We start from the raw sequence: 19760 nt of genomic DNA on the forward strand, positions 1-19760 counted from the left end.
GCACTGCTCACATCCACATGATTTCTACATTAGCTAGTATAAAATCCAAACACAGGATTTAGAAATTTGCTTCTTATTTAGCTCACAAATACATATGGATTTTATGTGTCCTTGAGTATTTAAATTCTTACAGATGAATAGCAAGAAAAGGCAAGAATAGGAAGAAAAGGCAAGAAGCACAGCATACTGATCAAAGATATGTGTAATCAATTAGTCTGTGTAGAGGTTGCTTTTTCATGGAAAGAAAGTCACTACTGTGACTGAAATCTATGTAGGCCCATCAAGCTCTCTTTAAATTAGTAATATTGGGTCCTGTGAGCAGCCTGGCCATAGCTGCAGGCTCTGACAAACCCACTCCATAGAGAGCATATCTGTTTGGGTGGGTCTATGCACGCTGCTCTCTACAGGGCAGCCTTTGGGAGGGCAGCAGCTCAGCCTGCTCTCCCAGGGTTCTGCAAGCTGAACAAGCCTGCCCCAGGGCCATCCCATGCTCTCTGAGCAGTGCTTCACCTCCTGACACATGACATGGATTTCAGGCTCTCATCTACAGTAAGGGAAATGCCAGCCAGTGACATACAGAGAGCAAATTCAGCCTGTCTGAAAAAAACCACCTGAACTATAGCTGCCTGGGAGAATTGTCTTTCCACTTTAAAAAACTGCAATACTTCAGATATTTTCTGTTTTGATGCCAAAATGTAAGCAAAACCAATGTTGTCTTTCAAGGCATAGAAAGAGAAAGACCACCAAAGATCAGTTAATGTTGCACCTCATAAGAAACCACAGATTTGCTGTTAAGTTCTTTACTTTGTGTTTCCAAGCTCCAATTCTCATGCCTCACTAAGGAATTGTGTGTATTCATACAAATCCACTGAGAAGTTCAGTCTGATAGGCTTTCCTTAAGCACAGTTTCCTTAAACTTTGACCTAGTTAGGGAGATCAGGGCTACCAACATTTTGAGTGAAACATCTCACTTAGCACTGAGAAGGACATTGAGCTTCTTCTTGGAGCTATTTTGCTTGCTTGCTTTCCATTTTCTTGTTTCAAACTAAAAGTTCTAATTCCTTAAAGCAATCTTCCATTTTAGGACACTATTTTTTTACCTCTAAAGAAGAATTGTTAGGAATAAATAGTTTTGATCAGATTAGGAAATACACATCACTCCAACAAAATCTGCAGAGGTTAAAAAGAAACCACAATCTAGGCTGATTTCCATGCATCTGAAAAAGCACAGAATTGTTATTAATATCAACAAAAACTTAAAAATTTATTGCTGCTACTGAGTTATACCACTAGCCTACCTGCAAAGCAGAATATCATAACCAAAAATCACCAGGACAAACAAAGTGAACCAGCATAGCTTAAGCCAATTGAATATACAGTTTGGATCCCATTTCCTTAGCCAAATATCAAGGATATGTTTGAATAGCTTTTTTAGCAAAACAGTTATTTTTCAGTTACATTTTTCACTTTCTTCACTTTTAAATTATTTCCAAAGTTATTTTCTTTGGGATAAAAAAAGATCTTTGCTTCTATCACTGACCTCAGCACTTCATTGTTCGTATTTCCATATGCACAGGATGCCCAAATGCAAGATTTGTGTCTCCCTTCACATAAAACTTAGTTATGGCAAGTGTCAACACCTATTAGCAATTGCACTCCACAGTGCTGTAATAACTCATGTCATTAAGCAGCTACCACTTGCACAGTCAGAAACTGGCTAAAGGTGTTCACAATATCCTAAACTTCCTGAGGCTGCAAATGGCTTCATCATTCACTTTCTTGTACAAAGGAAATGAGGGTGTAGAAGTTCCCATTTCAGTCAAGATTCTTGAACTTCTGTCATCCCAGGTCAGGCAGCTTTGGATCATTGCACTCCTGGACTCTCATATAAAACACAAAGACTCAGCATCACCAGCAAAAACCACTCCATAGCTGGGAGTGATCTTCATTTGTCCAAATCACCACCATACATCATCAGCAAAAAACCACTCCATAGCTGGGAGTGATCTTCATTTGTCCAAACTGGAGATGCTCAGATATACAGTCAAGGAATAAAAGGCACAGCTGCGGGTGGGGAACTGGGAAGGAAGGGAGAGAGTTTATATTGAGTTGCCTTCACATAGTTCTTTTTCAGGGCAAGAGTGCTAAAAAAGGCCAGCTTCCTGTGGTTCACTACCCTTGAGTAAATAGCAATCATCTGCTGTTAAAAGTGAGAGCAAGGCACATTACAAAGTAAGCTTTGCATGTGTGTTTATTTAACTGCATACTATTCTAAAGCTGCTAAGGATAGTCTTCTGGCTAAGTGTTACCTTTAATCTTACTTTCCATTTCCAGCCCGAGTTGATTTTCCAGCCCACTGTCTTGCACAGCTTCATTTTGATTTTCTGCCATCATATTTTATTTATGGCACCAAGAAATCCTGTACCTTTCCTTCTTCTGACTTGGACTGCATGAAAAAGGATTGTAATACCAGATTTGCAGAGAAAAGAAACATGCACACCATTCATTCAGATTAAAAATACTGGTTCAATTTATCTGATCAGTGTCCTGATCAGATTATATACCCTATCAGACAGTTTTCTATATATATTGTTGTGTTGAAATCCTGAGAAATACTGTGTTATTCATGAGGTTTATTTCCTATTCTAGTGAGAAAAAGAAAAGTTTTCTCTGCACTTTACAACCCTAAATATAGAGAAATACCTAGTTGGTAAAGACAGAGCATTTTTTCCATTAGTTTTCGTCCTTATCCTTTTACAATCATTTGCTCTGTGTGGAAAATGCAAGTGTGAAAAAGCTCAAGTGTTTGCTCAGTGATATCTGATAATTATCTTAAATATATTATAATGCTTTATATCTTGAAGAAAAAGAACTCCATGTGCAAACATCCCCCAGGGAATATGCTTGGACTGTAAAAAAAACCCAAAAATTATACAAGAACCCCAAAGGACATCCTATTTCCTGGGAAGTTGTAACCCTGGAGGAGTGAAAAGCTAGAAGCAGACAAATAATTCAGTGTGAACTCCCAGGGCAATGCTAGAACAGACAGGAGTCTTGGATTGCAAAACCAAAGAAGTATCAAAGTGGGGAGATGATCTTAGTATGTACACAGGCTGGTGAGACAGACTGGAACACAGCCTGCCCTTTGGCTGTCTGAATTGGAAAAACAATGTTGGACAGTTGGACAGAGGGCAGAAAATATCAAAACAATTGGGTTTTTTTTTTTCCTTTGGAGGGTGTGGCTTGAGAAATAGAAGGGAAGAACAAAAAAAGCATGCAATGAGGGAACATGATTTTTCTCGCAAGAGATGTGAAAGGGTGATGGAATCACAATATCAAAACACCTTTAGATAATGCTTGGTGCCAGAGAGATCTTTAGTCTATGGCAAAAAGGCACAAAGAAAACCAATGGTTGAACAATGAAGACAAATTCAGCAGTGACAGTGATTAACCATTGGAACCAGCAACCAGAGGAGATAGTGGCTTCTCTGTCCCTTAATATTTTCAAGACTTCATGCTTTTGTGGGAGATAAACTTTACCCCAAAGTCAATCATATTTTATCCCGGTGCAAGCTACTGGCCTGCATTACATGGGTAATGTAATTGTCTGTGACACAAAAAAGGTCATAGAAAATAATCTAGTGGTTACTCCTGCAATTGCACTCAATACATTTAGGATACAGATCTCAAAGCACTCTTAGGCATGACAGAGCAAGGAGACAGAGCCATTATCCATTGTTGCAGATAAAGAAAATGAGCCACAGATTGCTCCTTATCTAACTAATGTCAGACTCCTGGTGACTGGAATAGTGCTCCTTTATGAGCATAAAGCTTGCTGAACTTGATCCACACACTCAAAGAGCTTGATCCTTTGGAGACAGTGAATGCCCCTCAACCCTTTTAATTTCAGAGACAGTGGGAGTTGCTTGGCATTGCCCAGATGATGCTCAGTACTAAACTGAAAGCAGCTTGTCATGCATTCCTTTTGGGATCAGACTCAGAAAGCAGCCCAAGGGCCTATACATTCAGCAGGTTTATTTGTAAATACCCAATGACAGAGAATTTGTCTTTCAATACTTGAGCAATAAAGACTCTGGTACTGACCCTGCCCTCACTGTGCTCTACAGCTATAAGAACTGAGTTACTTAACTGATGAGAAGAATAATTAAAAGAGCTGTTCACATCTCCAGCTATCAGTGACAGCCTTTGTCTCCTCCCTAAGTTAGCACTGTCATGTGCTACCTCTGTGAAGAAACAAAACCCAAGTTATCTTCTGAAAAATTGCAGATGGTCCTCTGATGCCAACAGCAGGTTCTTTTAAGGATGTTTTGTGAGGAATTACCTCTTAAATGTAGAGAAAAACCTTCTCAAACCTTGGTTGAAGCTCAGCAATCAAACCAAACACAAAACATAAGTGTGTAGAATGTCATTCCTTGAGGTCCCTGAACTATATGATGATTATGATTAATCTAGTTCTCCTTAAAAATGTCTAACTCTTAATTCCCATATTTTCTTCACGCTTAAGAGGTATGGCAAAAGAGTTCCTGAAAAGTAACCTCTAAAACCCGAGTATCCAACTGCACCTGTGCTACTGGGGTTGTTTAGCCCTCCAACTGTAGCATGAAGGCATTGCCCCGTCTTAGAACTCTCATCACTCTGGATTTCAGAAGTCAAGGTCAGTATGGTTCACAGAGCAAAGATTTGGCCAGGATGCCAAAGGGCACAGAAAGAACTTTGAAACCACACTGCTATTACAGACATCACAGCTAGACAAGTGTACAGTCTGAAGCAACATGAGCTTACACATTCCAAGAGTGATCATTTCGGAATGGTTTGGGGCCAGCTGACATTCATTTAGAGTATCTGGTTTCCAATTCCTCTTTTTCAGAGTCCAAAGTGAAGGAGAGCTGGCAGTGGTACGTATCATTGTGCCTACGACGGGCACAATGTTCTACCCCAAAATAAAAGCACTGGCCACAGCACACAAAATTAAACACAAGACTGCTGAGATCATTCGACCAATGGTAACATTCCTGTCTTGACACATGAAAATAACAATTTAATTAGACTGCAACATTCCAGGTTACAAAATAGTCAAATAAGAAAATCTGATACATATATTTTTATTCTCATCAGTTTGGAAAAGGGACTTATAGCTGGAATGGGGTCTAGAGGGGAGAGTGAAGAATATTTTATATATATGTATGTATGTATGTATGTATGTACGTTCTAAATGGGAGTGATAGACTTAATTGATATTTCAAGCTGAACATATTTCTTGGGAACAAGACAAGTATCATCAAGCCAAGATTATTCTTAGAGTTAAATCTGTTCCCTCAGAGCACTCTTTTGAAAAAGACACGGACACCTGCTGTAGGACACAACATTTAATGTTTCAGTACGACTTTATCCCTCCTAGCAGGTTAATAGCATAGGTCAAACTCCCACACAAATGCACCTGCCCAGCTTCCATTTCAAAATTATTTTGCATCTGGAAGCCTTGGAAGAAGAGCAAAGCAAGATCTAGCCTGCCTGGAAAATACCACAGAGACAAATCTCAGTGGAGGTGCAGATGACTGCTTACAGTTCTTGTCTGACACCAGTGCAACCCAACCTCAAATACACAATTTCAAGGCCTCAATACATTCCTTTATGTCTTTAAAACACAAGATCTGCTGAGAATGTCTCTTGATAGGCAACTTAAGTGTGCAAAATCACTTTTTTCCTATAGTAGCAATTGATAGCATATTTGGTTTCTGAGGTTTCCCTAAAGTATGAACTAACCTAAATTTATTTGGTTTTTTGTAAACTACTGGTTCTGCTAATTGCTCTGCAGAGCTTCTTGCTAGTTCACATATCTTATGCACAGTCTGGCATGTGAAGTCTGGAGTCCTTTTCCCCACCAGACACTTTATTAGAACTGAATTGCAAATAATTGGTTTTCAAAAAAAAACTTTTTTCCAAGAGTCCAAAATATGAAAATACACAATCTAAAGATAAAATTTTTACTCCCTCACAAATAAACAAGCCAGAAAAGCAATGAAAAATTTTCTCACCACCATAAATAAATTTAAAAATTACTAACTTGTTACTGACATTAAGGATCTTCTTCCTTTGTGCATTGGTAGCTGCAAAAATTCCCAGTTTCAGAACACAGGAAGGGAAGCATTCAAGCCAAATGCAGTACAAAATATATTTCATTGCATTTTCTAAATACCTGTTTTGAATTTCTGATTAATTATAGTCCATATTTCTCTACTGTTTGCTAAATATATATATGGGAGAACAAACTAGCATCAAAGGCTTGCAAAAAAATCTTTCTCCATATGCTTTAAACTATCCTTGCCTAATTAAAACTTTTTGTTTTGAGTGTCTAAAGTAAAATAATATAGCAAATCAATACACCTTTCTGGTGCTTATAATTCAGTTTTTAATTTTTTCCAAAGCACACGTTATTTCCACTTTCATGTCTTAACCAGTCTTAACGAGCCTTCTACTGCTATCTTACCTTTCTTCTCTTAGTTCCCCATTGTTAATAATCAGATCACCAGAATCATCTTACTGGAGTACATAAGTGATTGAAATAATCACTCAAAGCAAATTTCATAATGGCAAACTACTTATTCACACAGGAATATGAAATAATGCAGAGAGCCTCCTCTCGGATTGCCCTACACCTGCTGTATTGTATATTCCCACTTTTTTGGAAGGCAGAACCACCCAGGATGTCAATGGATGGGGTCATTGGTCACTTTTGGAAGGCTTTGTGTTGGCTTACATAGCCTCACATATGCCTTAGATATTCAATAGAAAACTTTCCATATTTTCAAACCAGTAACTAGTTTGTTTTTGTTTTTTTCTTTAATAAAACTACCAGTGTATTCTGCAGCTCCATGAGTTCATTCCTCAGAATGGCCCTTGTGGAGTTGATGCTTTAATCTAGGTCTGCCTTGCTTTGATAAACTGTGTCGCCCTCCTGCCCTTGTTTTATTTTGTGAGCTGAGGGGGGAGGATGAGTTGGTGGTTGGTTGGTGGGGAGGAATTTAGTTTGTTTGCTCTTTTTTTCATTGTTTTGTTTTTTAGGGGATTGGTTGGGGATTTTTGTTTGTTGTGGGGTTTTGTTGGTTTTTCTTAAAGGTATTTAATAATGGTCAAGACACCTGTTATCAATTCAGGAAACTATCTTTTTTATTTGATACAATTAATGTCCATCAGCCAATTTCTTGATGGCAACATTCATCTCATCATGGATGAAGCAGTGACTCTTGAAAAAAACAGCCCCTCATTATTAATTTTTCTGATATTCCAATGGAACATTTAAATCATTATGAATTAATTTTGCACTCACGAGGATGTAATTAATATGAATATGTATTCCCACAGGAATTCATTACAATCTTGTAATTAATCAATTCATATAGGTTCTAGTTCCCAAGGAACATAAACCAAGTAGAACAAAAAAATATTCCCAAATACGAATTTCATTAAAGGATCCTCTATTTAGACAAATCCAACTAATATACTGACATTCTAGGGTTGCCCCTCGCCCCTTGAAAAGAAATTCCTCAATTCTTTCCTTGAATATCCATTTTAGCAATATGGAAGTTGCTCATGGAAATAGCATTCACACATCTGTGCTTACATAAATGCTTCCTAATGCTGCTGAGTGCCCTAATACACAGCACATTTCCCAAACGGAAATGTTGTTTGTTTACAGTTTCAGCATTTTGTAAATCCTCTGAGTTTGTATATCAAAAGATAAGCCCATCATGTGAGTTCCTCCAAAAGTCAACATAACTGCACACAAACTGTGACCAAACCAAAAATTGTTTTATAAGGAGGTGAGAGCCTCTGTTCATAAATTAAATTTCAATAATACATCTTACTCTTTTGAGCAGAATTTCCCTCTTCCCTGCCCTGCCCTTCTGGCCTCCTAGTATTATGCTTTAGGGGATAACACATGTCATTATAATGTTAGGCAAAAGATTTTAAACCACATTTACACCAGAAGATTGCAAATTTCTCAATTGCTACAATATAGGTGAAGCTCCATACTAAATGGCAGCATTACATTTACTTCATTACAATAATACTTTCAACATATACTTGTGGATTTTTTTTTTTGTCAAAAGGGGAATCATATGTCATGGATTGCTGTGCCTTCCAAGGCATCAATCCTGATTCTGTAAAATTACCCACCCAAACACAGCCATCAAAAATTTTGAAATTCAGTACCTGCAAGTATGAATGACACATATCATACAAACCCCAGGTTCATTGTAAACTGAAGGGAAATATGTGCCACATGTGGACAGGAGTAAGCAGGATGCCCTGCTCTGGCTCTAGCTAAGGGCTCAGAGGAGGATGCCATTCTAGTCTCCACACCAGGCAGATGCTGTGGGAATCCTGTGGCTCAGTTACTGTGCTGCCTTTAAACCTCATTTAGGAACCAAAATTGTCTCCTCTCTGTACTCGTGGTTTCCCAAAATCACCCATTACAAACACAATTTTCATTCTGAGCAGCCACAAAGCCTGGAAAAAGTCCTGGCTTCTCCGCTTTTGATTTAGGTATTTCATTTTACCAAAAAGCTACTAACTTCTTGCCTGGAGAGATTTACCTGACTTGTGCCATTTACATTTTTCTTACATTCAGATAAATAAGCCACTATAGGAAAGATCTGGATCACTGAAAAAGTGTTAGTACCATTGAAGAGAGAGAGATCTATTCATTGCAAAAAAGACCAAGCAAAACAGCATGAAGTGCTATTGATTTTTTCTGCCTTCTTCTTATTCAAGAGCAGTTAGCCAGCAATATATTGGAGGCAAAACCATAAATATCCTCTTTTATTTTAATTGCTGCTGGTATTCTTCCTCATACTTGGGACAGCTCTCAAAAAGCTCGAATAACTTTGAAGGAAACAAATCACAAGAGACAGGTCAGCTAATATGGAAACCTGGGGATGAGTGTCAGCAGCTGCATTACAGATTTCATGGGATACATCCAAACTATCCCAGTGGTTCCAGCTGAGCACCAGTTGAATGGTGGGAGATAAAACCCAGCCCTAAAAGAGCCCTGTGGCACAGGGTCCTCTGTGCAGGACAGCAACCACTCAACAGCAACAACTGCTCAACACCAACTCCTGGGATCAGTCTGAAAGGATATCCTATAGTCAAACAGCATCAATTTCCAAAGAGATGTTTTTACTTACCGGTTTTACTTATAAACAATTTCTCTTCCAAAGGAAATCATTGCAGATTATCTTGGGAAAAGTTGCCTATGCTGCCAAGATATTTTGTTTGCTGTCTGTCTCGTGTTCTTCAGAAACCCACACACTATATCCTACTAAAAGGCCTCCATTTCTTTCTGTTTACCACATTGGAAATTCCTCATTTTAAACTGACTGACATTCAGAAAACAGCCACACTACAAAGCTTAGCACAGCAAATCAGCCTGAAGTAGGTGTCTCACTGGACCAGGAACAGTACGGAGACTTAATTTGTGAACCGGTTTTCACAGTAATAAATTAAATTTAAAAGGTCTGGAAGACATGTTCACAAATGATTCACGTAATTTAAATCAGTTCCTTTGCAGTGCTGAGATTTAGGAATGTTCATGGAGTTTTGTTTTGTTGTTTTTATTTTAATTTATTGCTTCCTGCATGGTCACTCACAGAAAGAAAAAAAAAAAAAAGCCAGCTGTATACCATTGTACTTCAGAGAAAGGAAAAGCAGCTTCTGGGCTCACCACCAACATTCACCACAGGTAATAAGCACTGAATTATGTGCCTCAGACCTCCAGCTCTGAGCTGTTCACAAAAAGCCAGTTGCTTTTCAGTGACAAGACAAAAGCACTCCTAAAACCTTAATGGAGGTCATCAAATCAAAACAGAAAAATTCATCAGGAATACAAATAGCTTTGCAGGAAATATTATGGTAAGTGAAAAAACATTTAATAACTCCTAGAGTTACTGCTGTCTTGACCTGACATGAGGCTGAAGCTGTTGCAGTTTGAGATCGCTTCTGTTCACACAACACAGGCCACAGCCAAACAATTCTTTCCATTTTGAAGGACTCCAAGGACTTCCCCATCAGAGGCCTGTTGGGCACTGGGAGTGTTTGCTCTTTAGTGAGGTACTTTTTAACATGCCTGTGGTGTAGCTGAGAAGGAAAGGCTGGCTTCAGGTCAGGGACAATCTGGTCCAGCCAGGAATGGTTAAGGGGAAGTAGTGGTACCTCAGTCCTCTCCAGGAAAGTTCTACAAGGAACAGTTCTATAAGAAATTTTAATCTAAATATTACATGTCCCTTACCTAGGTTTGGGTCATAACCCAAACCACAGGCCTCTGCTTTTGAGGTATTTTTGGATCTCTACAATTATCTCCTTTACATTCCACCACGACGCCTGAAATCCTGCTGAAGGTCTCATCCAAGGAAAGACCTACCACCATTTCTCCAGGCTCAAACTTTATTTATCTTGTATAGTCAGGAGATCAAAGTGAGTTACACATGTGGTTTGTGGATTCCTCTGAGCGCAGAAAAATAAACCCAAGTGACCCTCAAGCAACATATGGAAAAGAAATTAAAGGGGAAATGATGATATGATTTGAGCTTGAATGCATCTTAAGGCATCTAGAGAAACCCATGGGAGCATAATATATATACATATTCCTACCCCATTATAACCCCAAATCTTAAAAAAAAGTATTTTAACTATCACATTTTGCACAGCTAGAAAAACTCCAAAATTAATGTTTCTAATCCTGATCCTTTAATAAACCAGAGATATGCAGACAAAAAAAATCTACCACCCAGTAGTTCTTAGCTATTTTCTATTGACCTCTCTTTGAAATTCCCTATTAAGGCACCAAAACCTTCACTGATACAGGAAATGTTCTATCCTTTTTTGAAGCTGACACCTGCAAAGGTGTTTGCTCTTGTCTCAAAAAACCTCCAAAAACCCCCAAAAACACACCAGGGAAAAAATCCACAAAAAAGAAAACTAAACAAAACCCTAAAATGCACACACACTAAAAAAAAAAAAAAAAAAAAAAAAAAAAAAAAAAAAAAAAAAAAAAAACCCAAACAAAGAAACAACAAACAAAGAAACAACAAACAAACCAAAACACCAAATCCAAATGAAATTTTAAAAACATGCTTCGTTCTCAAGCCCACTAACACCTAATGCTGGGCTCAGTACATTACATTACACAGCTACAACTACCTTTTTTTGGTAAGACAATATTAATTCTTACACTTTCTACTCATTATCTACTGCAAGATCTTCTGTAGCAATTGCTCCTGAACAAAAAAAAAAAAAAAAAAAGCTTCCAGAATATTGAATATACACTTGTGCAACCTGTGTAACAGGTCTTTGCCCAGAATCCCTTTCTCCAGAACAGGAGTAGGCTCAGGAACATTCAGGGACCAGAAAACAGATTAAATATCCAAATGGTTTCTTTTACATAACATAATTTTTTAATATATGGCCTGAATAAATGTTTCCATCTATATCATGCCATCAAAGAAAATCAAATATGAAAAACGTGTCTTTCTGGCCAAGCCATGTTATCATTTTAAGATTAATAGTTCTCTTTAATATGATAAGTATTTCAGAGCATAGAACTTGCATAATGACCAGATCTTTAAAGACTGAGGATTTTTTAATCTACTGAATGTCAAACAGGGATATTTACCATGTGGTACAAAGTTCTACTAAGAATTCTTGAGAAAGGAGAGATTGAATTTGCTTCCAAGGTCTATTTAGCCCTATAACTGTTTCTCTATGCAGGAGTACTTCCTCTTGTTAAAACTGCTAGCAAGGTTGTGGTCATACACAAATTAATAACTCAGTGTTGAGCTAATATATTGAAATAACTCAAGAGATAACACAAATATACCTAGAGGCTGAAATTATGCTTATTATTTCAGCTACCAACACTTTCCTTTTTCCTTTTTTTTTAATTACAAAGACTATATTTTGGAAAGTTCATGAAGTAAAAAGTTAAGGAGGAGATGAGAAATGTTATTTTAAAAACACTCCTGTACACCAACCAGCATTTCACATCTTTTTGTCCCTGTCTCTGCCAAGGGCCTCTTATTAAATAAATTTGTGTAAACTCCCTTTATCTGATATGGAATTTTCATTAAGCAAATACTTCCCACTTGGATGTTTCTTTCTTTGTCTTGCATTATTTTCTAGCTATGTATTAGCAACTCCTAAAGGAACTGCAGAAAGAAATCAAATAAAAATCCGGCTTAGCATGATGTCCTTGATTAGGACCTGTAAAAAGAGGAAATTAAGGATGACAGTGACATCTTGCTACTCTATATTCAATTAAGACTGGCCTCTTTGTGGTTATGGTTCATGCAGGACATGCAGTTATCTAATACAGACCAATTCTGGCATCAGAACAATTAGAATGCAAAGCATAACTTAAAACAGGCTCTGGCAATATTTTTTTTCCTTTCCTTGTGACATTTTCAGCAGACTTTAAACAGAAGTCTTGAGATCATGTACCATGCTGAAAACCAAAATTCTGAACCCAAATACAGCTTTTAAAATACTTAATAATATGAAAATTTGATACAATAAGACTGAAGAAAGCAATTGGAGAAGGGCTTTGGTGCCTACACAAAATCCAAAGAAAAACAAGTGCTGTATTTAAACATTAAATTCTAAAACTGACTTCTGTTCTGTGGTGAGCTCAAGCCAGGCTCTTATGTCAGTTATGTACTCAAAGTACAAAGCTCAAGCACCACCAACAGTATTAAATCTTGCATGTCTCCCTTTTTTTGAATGACTCACTTCTAGCCAAACTGTAAGAATCTGGCAAGATTTTCCTACCTAACAATAATCATCACCCTTTCTCCCCAGTTGGTCTGCAGGGCTTCCTGGCAAGGCAGCCACTGCAGAGTATAGCCCAAAGTCACATGCAGACTAAAATACCTTTCTTCCTACACATTTCCACCCTGGGGCTATTTTTTCCTCCAGAAACACATTCTTAAGCAACTTTCTGTTTCACTGATGATAGCTCAGGTACTTCAGTGGCAGCCTGAATGGCAGTGGGAAGGAAACCCAATACCCAAACAACCTCCATCTCTGGAAGCCTGAGAATTGCCTCTGCCAAGGGCTAGGTGAGTGTACTGGAAAATATCATTCTGGTTTGGCCTTATTATATTCTTTCCTGCTGTTGGCCACTGTTAGAGACAGCTTGGTGCCCTAGACTGATGATTGATTTTGGAACAATCTTACATGCTTTTGCTGAGCTCCTGCACTCTGATCTAACCATCTACTGCAAGGGGGAAAGAGTTAAATCCCCTTGTCTTTTCCTTTTGCTAGAATCAGTATAATTTCATCCCTCCATTTTTAACTGGTAGAATTTCCAGAATTCCCAGCAGTCCTATTCTTTGTCCCAAATTCTGTTTATGTTAAATTCCTTATCTCTCAACATGATTTTCAATTAAAAAGAGAAAAATATACTTAAAAGAAAACATCAAGTCAGGCTGGATGTTATCAAGTCATCACTGGATGTTATCCAGTGATGAGAACTGTGGAGATTTTCTGGTCATCTCAAACCCAGCCAATTAACAGGCTACAGTGACAAGCCAACCAAATACTTCTAGAAATTATCTATTTACCCTTTAGTTTGAGGTCCACATTGTGTCGCAGCCAGGGATAAACACCATAGTTGGACATATCTTCAGGAATAGGGTTATTATATATCCAGCCATCGCATGCAAATCGATAGAAGTTCTCACATGGATCTACAGATTGATTTATCTTGCTCAGGATGCCAGCAGCTGTAAAAAAGACAATACATAGATTTTGCGGAACACTTTTTCCTAAATAGAGAATTACACAAGGCTACAGTCCAGAAATGATGATTAATGAGAAACAAACAAACAAACAAAAAAGACAAAATATCTGCAATGAATCTTCTTAAGTGCCATACTGCAACAATGACTGAACTTAGCACTACATGAACATGAGCTGCTGGAGCCAGACGCCTGAAGACAGGCTCTCCATTGTTGCCATGTTAGAATTAATTGCCTGAGGAATTTAGTAGTGGTACATATTAAGTAGATTGTGATTAGCATTTCAGTAACTATGCGGTGAACTATGTTTACCTCTAGTTGAATACTGCACAAGAAAACAAATGAAATTCTGATCTACCATACACTGAAAAAGATTATTGTATTTTCAGCTCCATTTTGTGACCGATTCCTTACCAGTTGCTATTGTCAGTGAAAGAGAGGTGGTAAGAGAGAGATCAGTCTGACGGGCCCAAGGCTCATTAGCTTTTCAGTACCTAATCATAAAATCATAGAATAGTTTGGCTTGGAAGGAACTCTTAAAGGTCACCTAGTCCAACCTTCTGCAATAAGCAGGGACATTGTCAACTAGACCAAGTTGCTCAGAGTCCCATCCAACCTGACCTTGAACACGTCCAGAATGGGGCATCCACAACTTTTCTGAGTGACTTGTGCCAGTGTTTCACCCTATTTTAATATAAAACCATATAAAGCATGTGCCAGATCTGGTACAAAAGCATCCCTGTGCTCAACAATACACTTGCTAGTTTTCTGATAACTGGAAATGAAGCAACAAAATACACCTGAAGGTCTAGTTACTCAACATATTTTTTTCCTATTAAAAAAAAGAAAAAGAAAAAATAATCCCTATGGGAAACTTTGAGTCAACCTAGTTAGACTAGTATTAGACCAAATTAGAACACAAATTTTAATTGTATAAAATAAACAAAACAGAAACAACTTGAACAGTGATTTTTTAAAAAGTTTGGTGTTGTCATTCTTTCTCCCTCATTAATTAAGCTTTCTGAGTAAAATGTATAATGGGAAAAAATAAATGGTATAAATATCACATTAACATACTATAAGCATGATATAATTGAGAAGATAAAATTGCTGCTTACCAGCTTCAATGCATTCTGCAGTCAAACAGTACTGTTGCTTTGGATGAAACTTTATAAGACCTTGGCTAACTGCAAAATGGAAAACCATAATGAGATCATTTGCAATGAATTTTGACAGCTGCAGCCAAATGTTGTGTACTCGATCTTTCCAATATCAGTGCAGCCTCTGGTCCCAGTGCTTCTCTGACTTAGAAAGCACTTAGAGCATTAGACTTAGAGCACTTTGAATGTATATTATGTAAATATTTAGAATGTATATTATGTAAATACTGCAGCTGGTACAAATAACTTCCCCCTCCTAGTCCCGCTTTCTCCTTCTCCCTCTTTGCTCACAGGCAGCACAGAGCAGGGGCTGTCTCTGCACATTGCCTGGAGTAGCATCACTTCAGCCCTACTCACTGACAGTGAGCACCACACGATACAAACAATTCAGCATTGTTGTCATCCTTCAGCGCTTGGAAACACAGGAGGATAGAATGGGTTAGAAGGGACCTTAAAGATCCTCTGATTCCAATGCTCTCCCCTGGGCAGGGACTTTGCACAGGACCAGGTTGCACCTTCCATAGTAGGAAATGCAACAGGGAGCAGTCTCCCCACCTTCTGCAGGGTTTCCACAGCTCCCCTGAGCTGTAGGGCCCACACTGCCCTGCAGCAGCACCGAACTGCACTGCCCAGCATCAACAGGACCCTCCCAGGGTCTCCTTATTCCAGCCTGGAACAAAGCAGATTGCAATGGGCACAAGGATAGCTGTGCTTTATAAGGCACAACCCAGTTTCTGTCTGAATTGTCTCCCAAAAGTATTGTAATTGCATTTGCTTCCAAAAGCCTTGCTGAGAAGAACTATGAAATTGTCAGTTAATTTTGCTCATCTTTTAAAAACATGTATTACAACTGCCACTGAAATTTAAGCACAGGAATTGCTAATTTCAGACACTGCTCTCAGGCAGCAAATATGCAGATAATTGATACTTGGGATTAGGAAGGGAGAATCCCAAGGGATAGGTGAAATAGTTCTCATTAGATGTGCTCAGTAGGCATAAAGAAATGTCTCATTATATCCATTATCTTAATAATAGTCCATGGCAAAAATAAAAAAAGCAAATAACACTGAATGAAAAAATCCAACAATGGAATATATTATGGTACCATAGCATTAACAGTGCTGATAGTTCTAAAGCAATTTCTGCTGTAGTTATATGTTGTTTCAAAGTGATAGAAAAATGTGAAATATCATTTCAGGCCAGGAAATTTTTTTACAAAATGTCCTAAAGCTAGAGTTGAATATAAAGGTGTTTCTTCTCTTCCAGTCTCACAGTTTTAATGGCAATTAATGACAGAAATAACTGGATTTCAATCCAAGTTTCTCAAAAAATGGGAATGTAAAACTATGTCTGGACAGCTTTTCCAAAGCTTGCATTGGTTTAGTGAAACACAACACCTCAAACACCTTTGTAAATTAGCCAAGAAATACACAAGATTTTGATATGTACAAAGGTTGTAATTGGAGTATTGAAGAACAGGAGAAAATAGAGAAGTGGAGATGTCCAGAATATGATTTTGAGCTACTACAAAGATGAACTACAAATAATGGATAATGACTCTTTTAATTAAGTGCTGTACTCTTCCCAGCTCACCTTTTTCCCTGATTATAATTTAGCCCTTTAGAATCTATCCAGGTCTTGAATGTTTGCTAGACTTTTTTTTTCTTAACAAATCAGAGAAAGGAAGGAAAAGGCCAGACATCATTTCATGCTTAATCTGAAGCAACCCTTGTGCTTTTGATGCTTATAAACAAACACAAAATACCATTAAAACTGGAAAACATTTTATCATTTTAATTATTATATTTTATATATATACAATTTTATCATTAGAATAAATTTTTGGCAGTAACATTTCCATTTTAATTAACAGCTAATTTTGACAGAAAAAACTTTGCACAGTTTTGTTCTCTTGCCTTTTTACTGTTACGGTAACTAATCACGACATTATTACTTAGAGTCATGGTTATAACCCTCAGCATCCTAGCTTCCTCCTTGATAAGCCTGTTTCCAGATTCTTAAGCAAATACACACCACAACTTAAAAAAAAAAATCTATAAGGGAAAAGGCATACAAATGTACAGATGCAAATAATGTGAATGTTCCTGTGATGTGAGAAGCCTAAAGGACTACCAAGTCCAGAGAAGAGGCTCTCAAATTGAGATTCAAAGCTGCTTGACTTCTCACCCAAGGGCACTGGAGAGCAATCTGCTTCCTCCAAGGAGGAGGTGGCTCCTGTCCTGTCACAGCCCCCACTCCTACCAGAGTGTCACAGGCAGGACCCCAGCAATGCTTCCTGCTGAAGTCACAGTGAGGGCACAGCCAGCACGAGCAAGGAACAGTAAATAACAATATTTGATTCTCCCACATCCTCTTTAGACTTGTAGGACCTATGAGAAGAAAAAGCCAGGAGAAAGCTACATTTCACTCCTCAGGCTGGAAAATTGATTTCAGGTGTACCAGAAACAAAAATTTTTGCAGACTAAATGAAAATTGAGGAAAAAATAATATCTTGAGGTGCCTGAAAGGTTTCATATGGACAGAAAAAAATTATGTCCATTTCTACAGTTAAATAAAACTAAAAAAAAAAAAGCTCAAACTTACAAACAAAACCATGTCACAATGAAGCATGGAAACATCTAATTAAAAAAATGTTAAACCAAAACAATTTAACTTTTTTTCCTTGGTTCTTTAGGTTAAAAATTTCAGACCATTTCCAAAGAAATCCTAAAAGCATTTTGGTTGACCCAAGGCCAGCATTTTTATTTTCTTAGCAGTTATGCCAATGAAAATTTTGATATTGAGTCCCTGCCTACAGAACATGCCACAGGCACACTTGGAAAACTGTCTGCAAGAATTAATATATTTGCTTGAATTTTCACACCTGGCCTATGGATAAAGCAGTTCTATCTCTGAGAACTGCGGTGGTAAATGTCAATTGCTTTTATTGCTCTAAGCAATAAACAAACAAATTTAGAGCAGGCAAAAAGAAATAAGGTCTCTCCATTATTACTCCCTGGTGTTTATACTGCAAGTGAAAAACTTTTTCTTTTATCTAGAAATTTGAAGATTCAAACTCACTCATGGTTATAAAAAGTTGACTTGAATGGGATCACTAACACAGAAGTTATTTTCCTGCAAATATTACAGAAATTGCTCCAGAGCAGAAAAGCTCTAATCAAGAGTGAGCCTGGTGCTTTAAATATTCTATAGAAAACCTGACATTGTTTTGTGACTATAAACAGACCTTTGAAACAAGGTCACAAGATCATAAATGATTGGAGGAAAGCAAAAGATACGCTTGGAGGCAAGGTATCCACCAATCTAGGGAAATCTGTGTTGGTCTAAATAAACAAAAAATTGGGCAGAATTGTTCCAAAAGAGGATCCAACTCTGCAAAGTTCTTACAGAATACAACAAAGCTTCCTCTTTGGTTGGAGTTTCTGGGTATATTTATACTTCTACTCATAATTTCCAAAGTGTAGACATATGCTTTCAAGTGTTATGCTAACAAAACCAATCTACAGGTAATTCCAAATCTGGGAGAGGAAAAACTATTTCCTTCTCTGTTGCATCTAGTTACAGCTTATATATCTAACAAAAATATTTCAATTTCATCCTAGATGCACTCTTTATGACTTTTGTAAAGGCAACTTTGCAATTCATCGTAGAAGAACAGAAAGATCGCAAAAATGTGCACACATATGCACTATTGAAGATTTCTACAGGGGTTTTAGTCAAGCCCTAAATGAAAACCAAATGAAGGAAAAACCAAAAAGATTCCATAAAATATGTGCAGTACACAGATTCATTTTCAGGAAACAGAGAATATTACTCCACATCAGTCACAACCACTGAATCCATAATCAGCATAATCTCACCTTCTTCTCTCTGTCCTGTGAAAGAACCCAAGTCTGGTCAGAACACATTCAACTGAGTATCCAAATTTAAATTCAGCATTCAAAACGTTACATGAGTTCCCATTGCATCTCCCAGCTCTAGCATTCCCACAAGAAGAACTCCTTTACTGACACATATCACTTTCAGGATAAATATAAAAAGGGAGGAAAGAAAAAGAGACTTAGATTTTCACCAAAAGACGTCATGAGACACAAACAGCAGCACCCAGCAGGCAGGCTCGGGAGGCTGTGCTCAGGTTAGTGTCAATGCTTTCACTTACCCAAGAAAAGAGCAGTGCCAAGCACAACAGTGCCACTCACAAAGACACCAAGGGCGATCCGAGTGGCTTTGCTGGCTGCCCCCCTGGCCTCGGGGACTGTCTCTCCTTCCATCAGGATAGCCTGGGAGGTGCTTGCTCTCTCAGAAGTCTGGTTTTCCCCGGCTGCTGTTGTATCAGTGTTTCAACTGTTCACAAACTGTGCCCATGAGCTCTCCTACTCCTCCTCTTCTCTCCTATTTAAAACTCCGGGTTTCTGTCATGAGCCATTTCCTAGGCACTTCCTGCTCTCTCCTTCTCAAAGCAAAATCACATGTAAAATAATAGCTGTCTGCTACGTTTTGCTCTGCCCAGGAGGAGGAAAGGCAAGCAGTGGCCACAGTTTGTGCAGCCCTTGCTGCCTGTAGAGCCTCTAAGAGCCAAGCGCTCAGCAGTTCCCCTTATCAGGGGTTCCAAACACGAGCATTTCACAACGTCGCTGAACAGATGTTTTAACTATTCAAAGAGCTGCACACCCTCTCCAATCAAAGCAGGATTGCTGACAACTTCTACAAACACAAGTCTGATGGAAAGTTTTATTTTTTTTCTCCTTGCACTTATTTAAAAAGA

The 19760-nt window shown here is 38.1% G+C and overlaps 1 protein-coding gene across 3 annotated transcripts in view; it reads right to left on the bottom strand.

Annotated features, from left to right (window-relative positions):
• PHEX (phosphate regulating endopeptidase X-linked) overlaps positions 1 to 19760 on the bottom strand; it is a 109413-nt gene that overhangs the window by 74882 nt on the left and 14771 nt on the right. For 2 of the 3 annotated variants that reach the window (XM_053936712.1, XM_053936711.1), the window contains exons 2-3: positions 14933 to 15001; positions 13638 to 13799 (exon numbers count right to left, since the gene is read on the bottom strand). In XM_053936712.1, the coding sequence (XP_053792687.1) occupies positions 13638 to 13799; positions 14933 to 15001 (231 nt within the window). Of the gene's footprint in view, positions 1 to 13637; positions 13800 to 14932; positions 15002 to 19154; positions 19512 to 19760 lie in introns of those variants that run through there. The other variant, XM_053936714.1, reaches the window with a different exon arrangement.

This window comes from Vidua chalybeata, chromosome 2, assembly GCF_026979565.1.
Source record: "Vidua chalybeata isolate OUT-0048 chromosome 2, bVidCha1 merged haplotype, whole genome shotgun sequence".
Taxonomy (NCBI): Eukaryota; Metazoa; Chordata; class Aves; order Passeriformes; family Viduidae; genus Vidua; species Vidua chalybeata.